This window comes from Medicago truncatula, chromosome 4 (assembly GCF_003473485.1).
Source record: "Medicago truncatula cultivar Jemalong A17 chromosome 4, MtrunA17r5.0-ANR, whole genome shotgun sequence".
NCBI lineage: Eukaryota > Viridiplantae > Streptophyta > Magnoliopsida > Fabales > Fabaceae > Medicago > Medicago truncatula.
In genome coordinates this window covers 1,670,542-1,690,597 of record NC_053045.1, presented here as the reverse complement: position 1 = coordinate 1,690,597, position 20,056 = coordinate 1,670,542, and the positions used below count along the sequence as shown (strand labels likewise).

Sequence of the window (20,056 nt, the reverse complement as noted above, 5' to 3'; positions counted from 1 at the left end):
AGTTAAAAGTCTACAAAATTACATCAAATCTCTACTGACAATTTGGACAGCTGCAATTGAAACGACCCTAGAGCATTAAGTCACTCTTTGAAAGCATATCTCATTTTTTTTTAGTACTATCTCGTTATTTTCATCTCTTTTTTTTCTAAAATGGTGGAAATGGATTCTTAGATGGGCCTCAGTGAGCTTAAAGGTGATTATTGTTGGAAATTGCTCTATAAGCTCATTACATTGCTCATAAATCCCTCAATAGGGAGCAATATGCGTGGTGATATAGAAAATAAACAATCAAAACACATACATGTATAAACAACAAATTAATAGCATGAACTTAAATAATGCAAAATTACCTTCAAGAATTAGAAAGTGTGAGTCGAGTGTGAGAGTGTTATAAAAGGATATATAAATAATATTAGAAAAACGCCTTTGTCCTTAAACTAAATTGGGATGGGATATAATGGTTAACCCGAGGTGTAACCCGAACTCGATCACTGTTTCAGTTGTGTCCCTCTCTTATCCCTTATTTTTGTCCGTATTTATTTTTTTACTGGGTCAAATCCAACCCATTGGCTCAATCCGGTATGAGTTGTAAGAACGGACCACATTTTTTACACCCCTAATAGTTGTTTAGTTTTGTACTATTCCAATATTAATGTGGTTTATCTAAATGATGTGTTGTGCGAATTTGATAATGTTATTCTACAATTATGAAAAACAAGACTCTTATGTTTTGTGCAAGAGGCACATCAAATCCTAACAATCAATCTTGGATCAATTCATACATAACCCCCAATAGGATCGACTCTTAACTCCCTAACCACATCAATCTAGTGTTAAGACCCGATACTGTAAAATTGGGGCATTTAAGGTAGTTTGAAAGGCATGTGACCATATTGAGGGGCCTATAAAGCAAGTTTTATTAATGTATTTTAAATTGGGCTTAATTGAGATTTTAGATTGCATGCATTTCGACCAAAAGTAATGAAAAATACTCAATGCACCCTTTTGATTGCTCGTTGGCCTCCCAAATTTTTGAAAATTTCCCTTCACATAACGATCAAGAGCTACGATCTAATTGGATCGAAAGATATATCTTGATCGATTTGAATCGAAAACTATGGTCTAATTTGCGTCAAACTTATACCATAAAAAAGTATTGTTCTCGTGTGTTTTTCATTTAAATCAAACCATAAAAGCCGTACAATGTCATTTTCATGTTTTACTATTTAGACAACTAGTCATTTATCTTTAGGCAGCTAGTTATGCTAAATACCTTTAACAACACTTAACTATCGTTCGTATCACTTTTTAAATCGATTTAATTACTTTCAAATCACTTAAACTAATTTAAAAAGTGATGAGCAGTAGATAACTACCTTTCGATAAGTGTCTATGAGCAATTGTTAGATGCCCAATGAGCAATCCCCAAAAAATTAATTCATCGGATCTTTTAAAAAATGTTTGATGGATCAAATCTAACCATATAATTATTGTATGGATTGAATGAACAAACAACTGGATGGATGGATTGGTGAGTCAAATTGTCACCCCTAATTTTGTGGCTATTATTACCCCCAACATAAATGGTCAAGTTCAAAACTTCAACTTAATATATTTAACGTGACAAATTAAACAAGTCAAACTTGTAGGAGCGACCCATCTTTTCGTTCCTATTTGCATGACAATGTTTGTTTGGACCTCTTAACTTTCACGCACTTTTTTATCCTTAAATTTAATTCCTATTTGGATATATTTTTAAATGTGATTGATTGGGATGTATTTAAACTCTTGAGTTGACAAAGAACTTAGTCAACTCAAAAAATAATTCAAAAGTTTAACTTTTTAACAACTGAGTCAACTACACTCTTTTTTCTTTTCTTGAAGAAAAAATAAACTAGACACTAATTTAGTAAAAAATAAAATAAGAAATTGGAGTAATAATACCGAAAATGAATGTATAACCTCTTATTCGTTTTATCTCATATATATATATATATATAAAACTTTCTTTTCCGTTTATAAAATCAACAATATTTTTTGGAAGAAGCTAAAATGGATTATATAGTACTAAAAACACTTGGTTTTTCTAGCACAAGATGTTTAAGAGGAAATCAGAAAAGAAAGTATCAAGTTACATCAAAAGTCTGGTAAAATCAACAAAAAAACAAAAACAAAAAAGGGACAAAAACAAAGAAAGTTACACCATGAACCCGAAAAAAGTTAAATGGTTAAACCACCATAAATGATATCTAAAATCAAAATTGATACGCTTTGCTTTTGACCACCGAGAAATCAACAAAATCTCAATCTAAAAAACAGTTAGTTCCACTGACAAACACGACATTAATATCTAATCCCCAAATCTAGATGTTTATTAACGATAAAATATATAATTTATCCTCTTTCTCTATATTTCGACCACCGAGAAATCAACAAAATCTCAATCTAAAAAACAGTTAGTTCCACTGACAAACACGACATTAATATTTAATCCCCAAATCTAGATGTTTATTAACGATAAAATATATAATTTATCCTCTTTCTCTATATTTGACCCCTTCGTATAAAGGTGGTTTTTCATATACAAGAGAGATAAATATTGGGCCTTATTGCAAATAATTATTTGCTAACTTAACCACGGTTATTATTATTATTATTATGTTAGATTAGTTTTATATCCGGTTAGAAGGTACGTAGTTAGATAACTATATAAAAGTTAGTCATCTCTTTGTATTATATAAAAACACTTTTCAGTCAATTCAACACATTATAAGCTTTAGGAGCGAGGTATGTTAATTTGGTAAATATGAGCATTTTGGCAAAATGGAAGTGGCATATTCTCCAAGAGGATCCCCCTCTTTGGAAAGTGGTGTTGCGCGAAAAATATGGTGATGATATTTCCGGTTTCACCCCGGAGGATGGGAATAGATGGCCACAGATCACATCCGGATGGTGGAGGGAGTTGATGTCGCTGGAAAGAGGTGTTGGTGTGAAGTGGTTTACCGATAGGGTGGTGAGGAAGATCTCCAATGGAAGAGGGACGAGTTTTTGGAAGGATAGGTGGATAGGGGAACAACCGTTAGCACCTTTATTTCCTCGGATTTACTCCATTTCTTCCCAAAAAGAGGCCACCGTGGGGGATTTGTGGAATGGGGAGGAAGGTTGAAATCTTATGTGGAGGAGACGCCCGTTCCTTTGGGAGAGTAACCTTTTGGCTAATCTTTTGTTACTTATTGATACGGTTACCTTGGGGGAGGAGGACGATAAATGGTGTTGGTTGTCGGAAGAGGGAGGATTGTTTTCCGTTCGCTCCGCTTATAAAGTACTAGAGGGTGTGGCCCTTATAACCGAGGGAGTGAATGTGTTGGAGGATGGGGTCTTCTGAAATCTTTGGAGGAGTCTGGCTCCATCCAAAGTGGTTGCTTTTTCTTGGATGGCCTTCCTAGACCGTATTCCGACTGGATCCAATCTTGTTTCTCGGCAAGTGTTAACTCTTGGGGAGCCTCGTGGCTGTGCTTTATGTGACCATGGGGACGAGACCATAACGCACCTCTTCCTTCACTGTGAAGTGGCTTCGTCGATTTGGCGTAAGATTATGGATTGGCTAGGTATTAATTTTACGAATCCGCATAATCTGTGCTCACATTTTGCTTGCGGGAGTGATATGACGACCCCTAGTCAATTTTTGAAACCGTTTTGGCTGATTTTTGCGGGAGTGATGTGACGACCCCTAGGCAATTTTTGGAAGGAAAGAAACGCGAGGATTTTTAAGGATCAAACTAAGACTGTCGACGACTTGGTGGATGATATTAAGGCTTTGTGTTGGTGTTGGGCGTTAAGTAGGTTAAGGATCACATCTTGCCTCTTTTACGAGTGGTGTTGGAATCCGAAGGAATGCTTGAAAAGAAGATGATGGGTGGTCTGTTGTGTTTCTGGCACGGGTGGTTTGGCTTTGTTTTCTGTTATCTGCAGCAGGTAGTGCTGATAGCTTGGCATTTGTTTCTTTTGGTCCGGCTGTCTGTTTTGTTCCTTCTTTGTAGGAGTTTTTTTGGTTGTTTAGGTGGTGTGTTGTTAGTCATCAGCGCCTGTTAGGAGTTTTTTCTTCTACTGCCAGTTTTCTGGCCACCCTGTAATTTTAGCTTTTTGCACTGCTTGTGCAAGGCTTAATATATATATATATATATATATATATATATATATATATATATATATATATATATATATATATATATATATATATATATGAGTCAGGATCCGTTGACACCAAATCATAACCGTCTAAAATTTTAATCAAGCGGCTAGCATTTATCTACATGATAATTTAGGTGGACTCTCCTTACACTTAGGTGTTCTAGGTTTTTTATTTTATCGTTGTTACTGATAAATGTCCAGTTTTTCCTCCAGATTCGACGGTGTGCAAAGCAACAATCTTTTAACTTCAATCCCAATAAAATATCTTCTCTTTTCCCCCTTTTGGAATTGATTTGCATTCTAACATTAAGATCAAAATTGAAATCGGTTAGCATAAGGTAAACAATTGCTAAAGGTGGAAAAAACAATTATGTTGTGGAGGAACGTTCTAGACATCAATACATTAAAACTCATAGCCTTTCTTTGGCAAATTCATGTCGATCTAAATTATATTTAAGTTCACGGCAATAAAAAAAGTCTTTGTTCTGTGCTTGTGTGCACTATCAATCTATCATGTTATTTTATTTATTATATGTACAAAGATCTTTGTTCCCACATTGGTTTTGACGAGGACTGAACAAAAAACCCAATATAAACAAGACATTGAAGACGTTGTTAAGGCAAATTGAGGAGAAGAAATGATTGTGCTTCGGTAGGGAAGTAGGAAGAGAGGCTCACCGAATTAATTAAACAAACAATTAGGGTCTTTAGATTAAACTAAATGGATGGTTGTGATTTGATGTCAATGAATCTGTTGACACCTGGTGTCAACGGATCCTGACTCTATATATATTATGTTGTTTAAAAAAAAACACATTATAAACTTATTTTCACTTCTTCTAAAATGCCAAAATTCTAATTACGAGGAGTTCAAAACAAATATAATTTATATTTTAATTTAATTCATTGACTGTGTTGAGTTGAGGAAATCACGGGTTGGGCATTGGTAAACCAATGTGAGGGGTTTGTGGGGAGAAATTATTCTTCTGAAATTGCTCATTCATTGCATCAACGAAAGAGTTAACTGTTGCTCGATATTTTTCAACGGCAGTTAACTCTTGCTTGATAGTTTTAAAATCAATTCAACTGATCTTAAAAATGTCGGCGTGTCAGCGATAGTAACTGTCGTTGATGTAGTAAATGAATAATTTTATAAGTGAGATGAGTAATTTTCTTTTAAAAAATGATAAATGAATGGATCATAATTATTATCATTGTCATAAATCATAGAAGATCATACATAAAATAATAATGAACCACTAGAGAACGAGAAACGAGTGACAATAATGACATTGGTCCGTGGCTTTCTTAAAGTAGACGTTATAATAATACTTTTAAATGACTGTATTGTACATTGTATAAAAGTTACAATTATAATATCCAATTACGAAGATCCTGCTATATATTTGCATTGTATTCCTTGGTCATGTGATAGTGATTTTTTTAATAAAAATTCGTATGATTTGGGTCCATAAATTATCCATTTTTTGGTTTTTTTGTTACAAGATCAAAATTAGTCTTTTATGTGTACCTTGATAGTAGAGAAAGACCGGCGACCACTCCCCTCCCTCGTCAGTCTTGGATGTTACATACCCACCTGTTTGCGTTTGGTTTATCTCTGAACCACATCGTATGGGGAGAGTTCTGTTGTGATACTACTTATAACATCCCAGACTGCTTTTAGGATTATCGACCGACCCCACAAATCAACACGAGTTTTTCAGCGTGTTGTGTCCTAACTCGCACGTTTTTTGGAAAACTTCTCAGAAGGTCACCCATCCCAAAATTGCTCCAAGTTAAGCACGCTAAATTGTGAAGTTCTTATGAAATGAGCTACCGAAAAGAAGATGCATCTTGTTGATATAGGTAGTACCAAACAATTCTTATAAGTTTTCTTTCAACTATGTATTCTCATACCTACACGGTCGCATGATCCCTCTCATTCTGATGTGATTCGGTTCGTCTAAAAGGTGTCGAAAGCCGTTCATTGTCATGTCTTATGCACCGGCGACCACTCTCCGTCTTCGTTAGTCTTGGGTGTTACATTAGTAAACTTTTATGAAATTAAAACTCGTTTTAAAAATATATTTTTAATATATTTTTTTCATAAATAAATTCAAATAGGTTTAAAAAAAAGTTAATTCAAATTTTAAACATACCCTTTAACTTTACCACTTTCTACGTCATAGCCATTGTTGTCTGTACTTAATATTATTGGTTTCCTTCCTTTATGGTTTTTTTTTTCTTTCCATAATGGCTACAAATCACGTTAATGATACCAAATGGGTTACCTGTTTTCTTTGTTTGTTTCTCTTAGTCACATAAACAAATGACAACCACCATGCTACACATGTTGTTTGTTATTGTCTCAATTAATAATATAATCCCAATCCCATTTTTCTTTTTGACTTAAATAGTATAATCCTTTCTTGGATCTATCATTTTGGAGCATGCATATATCTCTCTCACACACATAAATATAAGTGATCAAATTGTGACAAAAAAAAAAGTGATCAAATTATGCATGAAGAGCTAAACTAAAGTTAGACTCATTCAATTGCACTCTTTTGAAAACATATTTTTTAAAAGCTACTATCATATTGATTAATATATCTATAAATTAAATTTAGAGTTAAAAATATTTTTTTAGTCCCTACGAAATTTATGATTTTCAAGTTTTTTTTTTTTTAACAAATCAAAATGGTATAAATTGCTCAAAGGCAAAGTCATTCACCCCGCATAAGGTGTGCTAAAAGTGATGAATCACTCAAAGTCTGTTACAAACTACAAGCACCTAACAACGATGCCACCACCAAACAAAAAAGAAGATGACATTAGAAGACACTTATATAAAGAAGTGGGTGTCGCCACCAATCATGAAAACCAAAAGAAATAGGTACAAAATTCGAAGACAGTCACAAAAAGGAATTCTGCTTCACTTTTTCAACAATATTGAGAGGATCAATACCCGCATTTTTGAAGACACGGTTGTTTCTCTCTTTTCAAATTGTCCAAGTGCAAGCAAGCCAAATAACCTTAAGACACACCAGAGAGGTTCGCGGAAGACCCACCAAATGAATAAACTGAACCAAGCTAGGAAGGACACACGGGACATCCAACCAGTGACAAATAACATATTAGACGCTTCTAAAAAATCACATCCTATGAATAAATGATCCGCCATCTCACTGACACCACATCCACCAACGCATAAGTTATCATTAGGTTGGAGAACATGCCGACGAACCAAATTTTCAAGTTTCGTTCTACCAAAATCTTAGTTCAATTTTAGCCTTCATTTTACTCTTATAGAGATTAAATACACCGGGACCAAAAACAATCATTTCTAAGTTAATAAAAGTATGAACACAAATTGAATAAAAACTATGAAGCGACTAAACTTAAAAAAACCGTAATTTTATTAGTTTTACAAATTTTTGTTTCTTTACCTTAAATTATCTTTATATTTGGCCCACTAACAACATCTCAGTAGAAACTTTAAGGTATAGTGTCTATATGTCACATCTCTTGTAAGGATTCTAACAGCCTTGACTATGTAAGTATTTTTTCCTAGATTTAGAAACAACCACAAAGAAGTCATTGGTATTGAAGTTTGACATGTTGGATTCGGAAATATGAGAAACGATATTTTGAACGATCATTTTGTGACAATTTTTTTTCTTATATTTACGTTGTATTCTTACGACATGCTCGATGATGGACTTTGTGAACGAAATTGAAAACTTAAATACAAATTCAACAAATCACTAAACACCAAGAACACAAAAAGGCAAACATGAACAATAACATTGCGTTCCACGGTTGGGCGGAAGCAATAACAAAAGAGTAAGCGACGACTACAATATTATTTGGTCTCATAAAAGCATCGGGTCAAATAGACCCATTTGATTTCCTGATGAAGTCGATTCTTCCACTTCACTATTAACAAATGATACTTGAAGATTATAAAGTTCGATTTTGAAAAATTGACTTTTCCATAAGTCTAATAAAATAAGTTATCAAAACTGAAGTTTAACCATTATGTTATACCAAATAACACATAAATTAGATGTCACGAGTCTTTTTTAATTTAACTATAATCTCATATTTGAACTCAAACTTGGCATACAATAGTGTTAAAACTTCTTGGAGTGAGTTTACCACTTACTTGGGTTACAAAAGACTAAAGAGATCAGTCTTTGTGATTACGTGCGAAGATATTCAATTTAAAAAAGAGTTATGCTATACGTTACGAAACACGGCAAACACAAACTTTGATGGAGCTGTTTTAAACCAACCATTCATGGGTAAAAAGGTAATATAGAAATAAAATGAGGATATATATGTAACTGTAAACCTAACACAATGCAATTCTTGTGTTTCGTCTTTAGGTTTTTTTTTTTTGTGCTTTCGCACCGGTTTCTGACCCACCAATGGTGGGCGACTCTGGTTAAGTGATGTTCCCCCTGAAAATCGAACCCAATATTTCTCAAGTACATCTTTAGAATGAGCTCCTTATTACTGGAGGCCAAACAATTTAATTGTCTTTGGACTTTTCGTTTCAACGAAAAATTCTTACCACTCCTTATCTATCTCAATCATATTATTGATGATAATAATTTTGAGCATTATAGCATCTGTCAGGTGTGTTAAAGAATCATTTTCGATATTAACAACATTCAATCTTCTCTGTAATTATTATGAATTTGATTTTTAATATGAAAAGTTAGTTGGACTTTTGAAACCATATATGCATGCACACATGATGTATGATTGATGACATGAGAAGGAGGGTTTAGCGGAGGGGCTTTGGAAAGAAGACACTCTTTGATTGAGGCGGATTAGTTGGATATCCAAACATGACTAGCTATATGGTCAATCTTTATTTCAATATGAAAGGTTGATACTCCTTTGTTAGATAGAGACATGTACCTAATACTGAATGCAACTTTTTTATATCCATGTTTTTATTCCATTATGGAGTACATAATTGACTAATTAATTAACAATTTTCTTGCTTTTTATGTATGAATCAAACACACTCCTGAAAAGATGCATAAATACTCTTCAGATTCAACGTGTCCTAGCGTCGAATATATATTGTGTCCGATATCAACATACGTGATCACATTGAGTTTTCATTCTTTCAAATTATTATTGACGTCGACGTGTTTTATATCATTATCGTGTGGGTGTATGTGTTTCATAGCTCAAACAAAAATAATAATTTCCTAGATTAATATCCTTAATGTGATTTGTAGCTATTTATAAAAATGTAATTGCAAGATTGTTAGAGATAGGTTGAATGCTTTTGGTGGTTGATCTAGTTTGAATCTAAAACCTCACATTTGGGTATATGTCTTTTCTAGTGGTACTTGTTATCATTTGTGTATATGACTTTTGCAGTGGTACTTGTTATCAATGAAAATTGAATTAGATTTCCCACGGCTGTGTTTGAAATTTGAACCACCCGATCTTAAATGTATGGCTTAGATCCCCACTATAGCGTGTAACTACGTGGTATTTTTGCAGCAAGGAATCCAGGTCTAATAAAAACATGTATGAGTTGTTAAATGTGCTTGGATCTCATTCCAAAAACTAGCTCAAACGTATGAAAGTACTCAAACATATTTATACACTCCCAACCCGAGAACCTGAGCAATGTGAGACAAATAACAAACTACAAACAACTTCAAAACCAACTTGAACACCCATCTTCATACCTAATGTAGGTCTGAGTCCAATTTTCATATTACAATTCTTAACTCAACTCTAATACAATTTTAAATAGTTATGGATCTCATCTCAAAAGCTAACTCAAAGAATGAGATCCAAACATATTTAAGATGACCTAATGTATGTGGTTTTGCAAAATATTGGACCCACTTTAGGAGTAACTTTCCATGAGGTAAGATATTTTTATCAAAAGAAATTTGTTCAATTCAAGTTGATAATGTAGTAGTAGTAGTAAATTATTTTCCTTCTGTGGACATTGGTTTCGGATCTCGTGCTTACAAATGATAGAATGACCCCATTTGCTGTTTCCAACGGCTCCTTCTCAACGTGTTGTCCAAATCTTTAACTTAATTAATCCATCAGATTCATTTCCTTTTGTCTTTGTTAGGGATATATTGATTGAAAAATACTACCAATAGCTTCTACTATTAAAAATGAATTCCTAATTTTAAATGTTACCACTATAATTTTACTACAAAAAAGTTACCGTATTATACTTTCTGATATCAATAATTAACTAATTACGATTCAATCATCAGTAGTCCTCTTCTTCAGCTTTTGGTTGGCATTAATTACGATTAAGATTTTTGTTAACAAGCCAAAAGAAGACCACCTGGCTACTTTACCTACTTAGTATCCTACTAAATAAACATCTCTATCCAAAAACGCTTAGATGAAAAGACACATATCTCTTCTAATTTAACCAAAGTCCTTGATTCAAACCCAATCTTGGGCAGTTGCGTTAAAACTCTTAGTAAGAACTTGTCGTCCATTTAAATCCCACATTGCTCGATGAGTTAGTATTTGCAGTTGCGCGCGGAGGATACCCGATAAACACCATCACTATGTAGCATAATATTTGGTTGTCTCGAGAATGGTGACTACGAAAACATCCTCTCTCTTTTCACTTTTCATGGGTCTCATTCAATAAATCGTAATGAAATAAATAAATTTTGTTGCAATAAAATGATAGTATAAAATCATTTGTGAGACCTATTAATTATTTTTTTGAAGTGTTTAATTGAAAAAAAATTGATGCTATTACCGTAACATTATTGATGTGACACCTATTTAAGCTGGTAGATATTCTAAGTGCATTAAAAGAAGGATCTTGCCAACTGATGCACTCATGACAATGGTTAACGAATCTATAAATAGTTACTTGTTATTGTTGCTTAACCAATGTTTCAAGAACACTGTTTAACATTCCCCTTAAAAGAAATATTTAGACAAAAAAAAATACACTTTAAGAAGGAATGAGACTATTTTTTATTTTGCACAAATATTTAATAAAATAAAAATATTCAACTATTCAGAACACTTACTTTGAATTTGTAAAAAAAAATTACTTTGAAGCCATCTCATAAGGAAGAAGTCAAATAAAACCACGGAGTACTTTTTCTAAGTAACCGAAAGCATTTAACACTACTATTAAATGTCTAATAGCAGACCTTTGCAAGTAGGGGTGGCCGGGTCGGAATAGGTCAGGTGGTTCGTCAAGGGTCTATGATTCGATCTATTAAAAGCTTAGTTCGGCCTAGCTCGTTTAATAAATGAGTTAAACTTGAGCTTTTTTAAAAACCTATTAATTTAATTAGGCCAGACTTAGGCTTATAAAAAAGTCTATCAAGCCTATCAGGCCGGCCCGTATACGAGTATATTACATTTTTCCATATTTATTATATATATATATCAAAAAGAATTATTGATCCTTCAAATTCTCATACCACAACCTTTATTTTGTATGGCTTGCTACTGATATGCCTAAGGTCAAGTATGCCTATATATTTTACAATTGTGTTTCATTAGTTTAATCTGTATCTAATTAATGTTTATCTCTATATTAAGTATGTTGCACAAATTGAAAGGGATTTTTTATTTATGAACATACTCTGTTTGAAATTTTGCATCATAAACTAGGCTTTTAGACAGACTAATAGGTCAGACCAGACTTTTAAAAAGGTCAGGTCAGGCTTAAAATAAAATCTTTGACAGGTAAAAGGCCAAGACTTAGGCCTTAGTTTTTTCAACAAGACCTAACCTATTTAAGCAAAGCCCGGCTCGCCCCGGCTCATTCCCACCCCTATTTGCAAGAAAAAAATAAAGTCAATTAGTAGAACCCTCAAAATACTTTGTACCAAAAAAACTCAAAATACTAACACCCATAGCGATTTTATAAATTATTTTTATTTTAAAAAAACTTTTATGAACGAGTTATAAAAAAGTTCAATTTTTTTGTGTCATGTCTATTACCTATAAAAATATATTATGCCCATCCCCGTAAGCTTAGCTCAGTTGATAGGGATATTGCATATTATATGCAGGAGCCGGGGTTCGAACCCCGGACACTCCACTTCTCCACAATTAAATTGTGTGAGCTCTAACCACTAGGCTACTTTACCAAAAAAAAAATTATGCCTCCATCTCAACCAACTTAACTTTTTTTTTACGGAGAGACTTTACTTAAAAAATCGATTTATTCGGGCCAATATAATAATTTTAACCACGAGTGAATTTGATACTTAATGAATATCACCTAACATTAATCGTCGTTTAGAAGAATCTGAATTCAATTCAAAAATCTAAATTCGATTTTTAGTTGAATTAATCTTTCCTGAGATTTTACTTAACTTATGAATTTTAAATTATGGATCCCTTCCCCTTGAAATGGATGGTCAACAAAAATAACCATATCAAACATTTTAAGGAAATCAAAAGTAATAAGTTTGCATTGAATTCAACAATATTTTAACTTTTAAAAAATTAAATTTATCAATTTTTATTACTTTTCAATGTAATATTTCTATTTTTATCTTCTTAATCAATGCCACCTAAGGTCAATGCTTAACATTTTTCTTTAAAAAATATTTGAAATCAAAATTTTACTAATTAAACACTAATCATTTTCCAATAATAAATGAGGAGGAATAACATTTTCCAAGTTTCCAAGATTGAATGAGAAGATTACTCCATGAATTAATTACAATGAAAAAGTAAAGAAAAGAAAAAAAAGAGTCCAGGTAGGATATTAGTAGGAAGAACATCATTGTCAGTGAAAGTGTCGGTGCTTCACTGTCTCACTATATTACATTGCTTTGTCTCTCATCTTCTCTTTCATTTCAACCTTCTCTTCTTTTTCTTCTTTCTATCAGTTCTCACTGATTCTCATTACCAAAACTAGAAAATGGGTTTTGATTTGAGACAAGTAGTTGCTGGTATTCTCACTCTCACTATGTTTGTTATGCTTATCCATATGATTAAAAGAGACCATTTTGATTCTGTTCAAGTAAGACCCATTTTGATTTTTTATCTAAAGTTTCAATTTTTCACTTTTTTTTCTTTCTTTTTATCAATATTTTTGATGCTGTCTATATAAATCTCTTAAAGGGTTTTCTTACTTTATCTTTTTTTTTTTTTTTATCACTTTCTATTTTATTTTGTTATGAACAAAGTTTGTTAATTTTAGGGGATCTGAATTTCTATATAAATTTTATAGAAAATGAAATGAATTTTAACTTTCAAGGGTCAATGAAAAATCAAATTTTTTTTTTTGTGTATGCATCTTAAACGTTGTAGAGATGCTAGATCCTTAGTTTATAGACTAGGAGATATTAATTATTTGTGGTGGATATTCATTTGAAGGTATTTATGAGTAGTGATATAGCTTATATAATTTGGATAGTGATAGGTTATGATTCTTTTACTCTAGTATAGTTGTTGTGAGATTATTGATTGATTTGTGTGAAGACATGTAATAATGCTCTATGTCTGATTTTTTTTGGACAAGAAAATGATTTTGATTTGGTGAGAAAATCTAGTGTTATTGTTGTTTAGCTGTCAATTGTTGTCCTTGTGTCCCCGAAGGTGCAGCTCAGTGGTATGAGTTCGGACGCTGAGTGAGTCCAGGGTTCGATCCCTACGACTAACAAAAAACATTGTTTTGATGGAACCATGGAGCTGCTGAATATATTAATCAACCTAAGATAGATATTAGATTAATAGGAAAATCATAAACTCGTTTTTTTCTTATGTTTTTAGCTTTCTCTTCGTATTTTCTCTCGACTTCCTATCAATACAGATGCAAGTGTTTTTCTGATCCGGATTTGTTTTTATTAGTCTTCTAGTTTTTTTTGTATAAGTTTCAATATATTAAACTCACTTGTCTTTCTCTTTGTTTTTGCTTTACAAGGATAATAAATTTCCAGGATCAACAGATGACGTAACCTATGAAAATGTAAAGATGGATACTACACATGTAAGAAAGAATATAGGGCTTTGGAAGGGAGATACTGATGAGTTAAAACAGTGTTGGGTTAAGCCGTCTGGAGGTAATATTCAGTTTTAAATTTTGCAACTTTTCAAGGAAGCCATATGCATGTGGATTGTATTTTTCTTCTTTCATTATTAATTAATATTTTGTCGATATGGTTGGCAGACGAAGTGGAGCAGACGGACGGGTTCGTTACCTTTTCACTAACCAATGGTCCAGAGTACCACTTATCTCAGGTAAACGATTCAATCATTGTCATTGACTTATCAAAATGAGGATTTTTTTTTTTGGTATTAGTGATGTAAGATATTGCGGCTGTTTAACACCAAAGATATTTTCCCTTAGATAATTTCCTTCTTCTCCACCAAAAGAAATGGTGTCATTATTGTATATTTAGGTGTATGTTTGGATGTTTTCAAGTAGAACTGATTTTGCCTCCAAAATTGATATAAACTTGAAGCCAAATTTTGAAGTTTTTTTTGCTTCTACAGTTGATTTTTAGCCTCGAATTTATTGTTCAACCCGATTTTATATGATTCTATAAATCACTTTACATTGAACTCAATTTTAGGTGGAATCAGTTCTACAAAATCAATTCATTCAAGCTCAATTTTTGTCACCACAGAACCGGAAACGAACTTAGCAGTAGTAGTTACCATATGCTACCAATGATAGTTATGATAAGACTAATAATATGCATCGCTATGATATTACATTTATGTGTGTGATGTGCTCCTTTAGCCAGTGCAGTTTTGTGAAATTTGAAGTTGTATCCATTCTTTATTTTCTATACTTTCCTTCATTTTCCATTTCCTTGTTCTTCTTTCGTCACCAATATGCTTTCATGTCCAGATAGCTGATGCGGTCATTGTGGCTAGAAATCTTGGAGCATCACTTGTGATCCCTGACATTAGAGGAAGCCAACCTGGTGACAAGAGGTTAGTTCTGACCATAAAGATTCGGTGTATAAAAGAATGTCACATTCGTGATTCAATAATTTGGTGAAGTTTTGCATATATTTCATTCTGGGGTGTGTGTCTAATATAATTCATGTCTCAGGAACTTTGAGGACATTTATGATGTTGATGTGTTCATGAAAAGCATGGAAGGAGTGGTCAAAGTGGTGAAAGATCTTCCTTCTCATGTAACAACTAAGAAAATTGCTGCCGTGAAGGTCCCTAATCGGGTTACCGAAGATTACATAGCTCGACACGTCGAACCAATTTATAGATCAAAGGGAAACGTAAGGCTAGCGACTTACTTTCCTTCAATAAACATGAGAAAGTCGGGGAAAAAAGGTGACACTGATTCCATTGCATGCTTGGCAATGTATGGAAGTTTGGAGTTGCAGCCGGAAATACATGACCTTGTTGACTCAATGGTTGAAAGACTTAGAACTTTAAGCCGAAAATCAGATGGTCAATTTATAGCCGTGGACTTGAGAGTTGAGATGTTGAACAAGAAGGGTTGCCAAGGAAATGATGATAATGATGGAGAAAAGACCTGTTTCAATGCACAAGAGATTGCAGTGTTTTTGAGGAAGATTGGTATTGATAAGGATACCACAATTTATTTGACACAATCAAGATGGGATGATAGCCTTGATTCTCTTAAGGACCTGTTTCCCAAAACTTACACGAAGGTGAGCTATTTGTTCTGATTTCTTCATCTCTATCTCTCACACACACGAGCACACAAATACACACATGGGTTTGGATAGCCTACGGTTGCAATCCCACCCATTCACACAGTTAGCAAATCGATGGTCATAGGATTGAGATAAGACGGTTCATATTTCAAGCTTAGTATTTTAGTTTAGTAAAAATCAAAATTTGCTTACTTTCTAGACCGTCCGATCTCATCCATATATCACTGATGTGCTGACTGTGTGAATGTGTAAGTTTGTGATTGCAGGCAATAAAAGTCCTGCACACACGTACTTTCTTTCTTTTCAGATTGGAATAGTCTACAATCTTTCATACTAAGAAGTGTAATATATCTCTCATTTCCGCTTAAAAATGTTGCAGGAATCCATCATGCCGGCAGATAAGAAGACAAAGTTCCTAGATTCTAAAGATTCTGAATTGGAGAATGTGATCGACTTTTACATTAGTACTGAGAGTGATGTTTTCGTACCAGCAATTTCGGGTCTATTGTATGCGAACGTAGCTGGTAAAAGGATTGGTTCTGGTAAAACACAAATATTAGTTCCGGCCGTGATTTCAGATTCATCGGCTTCAGCCTCAAGCTTCTTATCCCCTTATATCTCCAAGAAAAACCACTTTGCATATTCTTGTTATTGTTAGTAGTATGTTGTTTGTCAATGTAACAATGCATTCAAGAGTTTCAGTTTTTTTAGGGCCCAAGGTCTTTTGTTTGCAGATTTTAATGAAATTTTCAGCAAAAAGGGAGAATCAAGTGTTCACTAGATTGAAATTTTTGTCATTTAACATGTATGTACACAAGGCTTTCTATTCACATATTTGGCTTGTAAAATTATGGCTGCCCCATAATTCTTGTTCTTAAATGAGTGAAACAATTGATACTGCATTCATTGACTTTGGCTATTTATTGCATGTTTTGATAGATAAACATTCATCCCAATGGGGTGTATTTGATTGGATCACTGTAAAATATAAATCCTATGAGAAGTTTTTTTGTGTTGTTGTTCATCTACTTCAAATAGATTTGTCTCTGGTAAAAGTGGAAAAAGAGTGAATACAAATTGAGGATGATGCTTACTTTAATTTATATTTATGTTGGTGTGACTATTTGGATTAAAAAAAGTACTAACATGGAAATTTTAAGACTTAATTGTTTTTTGAAACAAAGAAGATTTCTTGTTTCTCTTTAAAAAAAAACACCTTAATTCCATTGCTAACGAGTGTCTTAAAACATTCTTCAAGGATTCTTAATTAAGAAAATGTTTATTGAAAAAGTTAATTAGTTAAATTTTGAATGAATTGAATTCATCAATTTCTATAAAAAAGATTACTTTTTTTTTAAGGACTATTTAAGGTTGTTAAAGACTACTTACATTTACATTCGTTTTTCCATATTTAAATGAATTTGAGTTTTTTTTCAAATTTTCTTTTTTTGTTATTAAATTTCTTTCAACCATACCCAAGGTATGCATGAATGTGAAAAGAAACAAGTCTTCTGTCGCACCTTGTTATTTTATTTTCTTTTATCATTAAGCATTAAATTTGAAACTCCAAAGTTTATTACACACCAACCACTTTGAACATAAAACTTTGTTTTTTTTTTTGAATAATGACATAAAACTTTGTTATTCTTTTACTGTATTAATATATGTCTGTATATTATTTAACTTTATGGACATTTACATTACATTGTTCTATAAGTCAAATTCGATTTACTCTTCCAAAGTTGCCGGTTTGGTTTTTTTTTCTTCTTCTAAATTTGGTGGTTTTATTAAATAAGTAGTACTAAAGTGCTCATATTTTATCATATTTAGTTATAGTTGTTTTGAAATATACGTCAATTAAACAAATATTTAACCTATATTGTTTCTACCGTAGTGAAACTGTTGATATTATACTGAAAATAGAACAAAGACTAATCATGTAAATACTGAATATATATACAAATCCAATAGAAATAATGCCAGCAAGCCGTCTTAGCTCAGCTGGTAGAGCGCGTGGCTTTTAACCACGTGGTCGTGGGTTCGATTCCCACAGACGGCGATGATTTTTGCATTTTTTTATTTATTTTATTTTATTTTATTTTTTTGTATCTTTCTTAGTGGAATAAAATTGAACTATATACATGTATATTAATTAGCCGTTACATTCGATTAATAGAACCAGATTTAAAAAATATGAAAAATCATTACTCAATTTGTTGCCATTTAAATGAAAAAAATTTGGTCCCCTATAAATATTTGAACAGATTTACAAGAATCTGAACATTTCCAACATATATTGTGTGCTAGCACCATTTTTTTCATAAGGTCTTTGGTGCCAGCAATATTACTAGAATTCTAGTGGTAAGAAACACAATTTGATTTTCACTTATTAGACATATGCATGATTACGAGTATAAGTAAGTTTAAATTAACTTCAAAGACCACTGGTACAGTTTTGCCCAATATATTGTTTCCAAGGTTAATTTTCAGCTTCTCCCTCTAATGAATTGATGGATTTGATGCTTATGATGTATTAGTCTTATACAAGTAAAAACATGATAGAACAGTAAATGATACTCTTTTGAGCAAGAATGATGATTAAATTAAAGCTTTCTACTAAGCAGTCAAAGGAAAGGATCGGAGTATGAAACACACAGAAGCAATTGTTGAAGTTTTGACATTGTTCTTTGCCTGTTAGGGTGGACCTAAATTCAGAATGTTCTTTCATTTGCGTTTCTTGTTGCTCAATCAAGGAATTTCTTGCGGTATGTGGCTCCAATTCTTATAAACTCTTTGACAATCGCTTTCATACGTTCAGCCAATGAACTATTATAAATCTCTGAGACCGTTTGATCTCTTGCTTTTGTCGTCATAGGAATGATACTCACAGAGTACATAGCTCCAGTTCCTGTAAAATTTAGGGCAGCCACTTTCATGTTTCTAGCTAAAGAAGTCTTAGACTTCCCCGAGCAGCTTTCGCCACCCTCCTGAACCGTACCTTTAACCGAACACCTCATTTTAGCACCTTCCATGTATGCATTGCATGCCACCATGATATCATTAGCACGACTGATAAAATGTCTCACAACGAAGTCTTCAAAATGCTGAAAAAGAAAAGATTTTTTTTTTTCTTAAGCATTTAAATTTTAAACCTCAGAAAAGGAATAAACACATGTTTAAGTCAATTTTTTATTTTAAGTATTGGATATTACATCCCTTCCATAATCTTCATCAACATGATTTACATTTTCCATAGATCATTATGCAGAACTCAACATCTTTAGGGTCATATTTGCTATGGAAAATTTACTCGACAAATGTTACTTTGTGAGAAGAAAAGAGAGACACATATGTCAAATACTGTGTGTCTCAATTATACAACAAGATCTCTTATATAGGCTTAAAACAATCAATAAAAAAAGTACAGGATATCATATCCATATTTACACGATATAATATCTACCTATCCTATGCAATAAATCCATGCACTCAAAAAACTATACTAACAAATTCAAGAAGTAATGCTTAATCAAACATTTAAAATGTCTTGTCTAATACAACTGAACTGAATTATGTCAACAAAGTAGTCAATGACAACATATCAAGTACTGACTAATGAAAGGCTATAACCTGATCATCCACCACAGCGAGAGGGTCTTGTTCTATAAGACTTGGTACCTAACAGACACTCCCATTGTGCAGCAAAAGAAAAGAGTACCTATTAGGAAGAATGACTTTGTTAATCTCTCTCTCTCACACACACACACACACTCACTCCCTTCCTCCCTCCCTCCCTCCCTCTGCCGGCCGCACCCTTTTAGAGGAACTTCACTTCAAATGATACAATGTGTGAATGTTTGGATTTTGGATGGTTTGAGAGTAGTTTAGGGCAAATTTCATAACTCTTGAAACAAGGGAAAGAGTATGTGGTTGTATACATATAGGAATGTTTTAGATTATATAATCTAAAACACATGTGTTGAGTTTGGATTTAACTCATGCTTTTCTTCGGTATATTGATTTGACTATATACTTTCCACACCTGCAGGAGGTCCTCCTAGACCACCCGAGCAGAAAGCCCTTAGAAAGATTGATGTTGAAGAGGAGATCAACACCTTGTAAGAAGACATGAGCCCACAATCAGGCTGCATCAGGACGATAACCATTAGGATACTGGTTAGTGGTCAAGTGGAGCAGGGGGTCCAGTCTGA

The 20,056-nt window shown here is 33.1% G+C and overlaps 1 protein-coding gene and 1 non-coding gene across 2 annotated transcripts; both read left to right on the top strand.

Moving 5' to 3' along the window:
* Positions 1 to 13,006: 13,006 nt before the first annotated feature.
* Positions 13,007 to 16,789, top strand: LOC25491246 (protein MANNAN SYNTHESIS-RELATED 1). The gene is made up of 6 exons (XM_013599130.3): positions 13,007 to 13,213; positions 14,117 to 14,255; positions 14,363 to 14,433; positions 15,050 to 15,135; positions 15,257 to 15,839; positions 16,225 to 16,789. The coding sequence occupies exons 1-6, from the start codon at positions 13,112 to 13,114 to the stop codon at positions 16,501 to 16,503; spliced, it is 1,260 nt and encodes a 419-aa protein (XP_013454584.1). The 5' UTR covers positions 13,007 to 13,111; the 3' UTR covers positions 16,504 to 16,789.
* A 1,042-nt stretch (positions 16,790 to 17,831) lies between these two features.
* On the top strand, positions 17,832 to 17,904 carry TRNAK-UUU (transfer RNA lysine (anticodon UUU)). The gene has a single exon. It is a non-coding gene; the product is annotated as a tRNA-Lys (tRNA).
* The last annotated feature ends 2,152 nt before the right edge of the window (positions 17,905 to 20,056 follow it).

What these genes read in the sequence shown, in the direction of transcription:
- LOC25491246 (XM_013599130.3), top strand. Translation starts at nt 13,112, where the DNA reads ATGGGTTTTGATTTGAGACAAGTAGTTGCTGGTATTCTCACTCTCACT. An exon ending in TTGGGTTAAGCCGTCTGGAG is followed by an intron (nt 14,256 to 14,362) that starts GTAATATTCAGT and finishes TATGGTTGGCAG; the next exon opens with ACGAAGTGGAGCAGACGGAC. An exon ending in TTCCCAAAACTTACACGAAG is followed by an intron (nt 15,840 to 16,224) that starts GTGAGCTATTTG and finishes AAAATGTTGCAG; the next exon opens with GAATCCATCATGCCGGCAGA.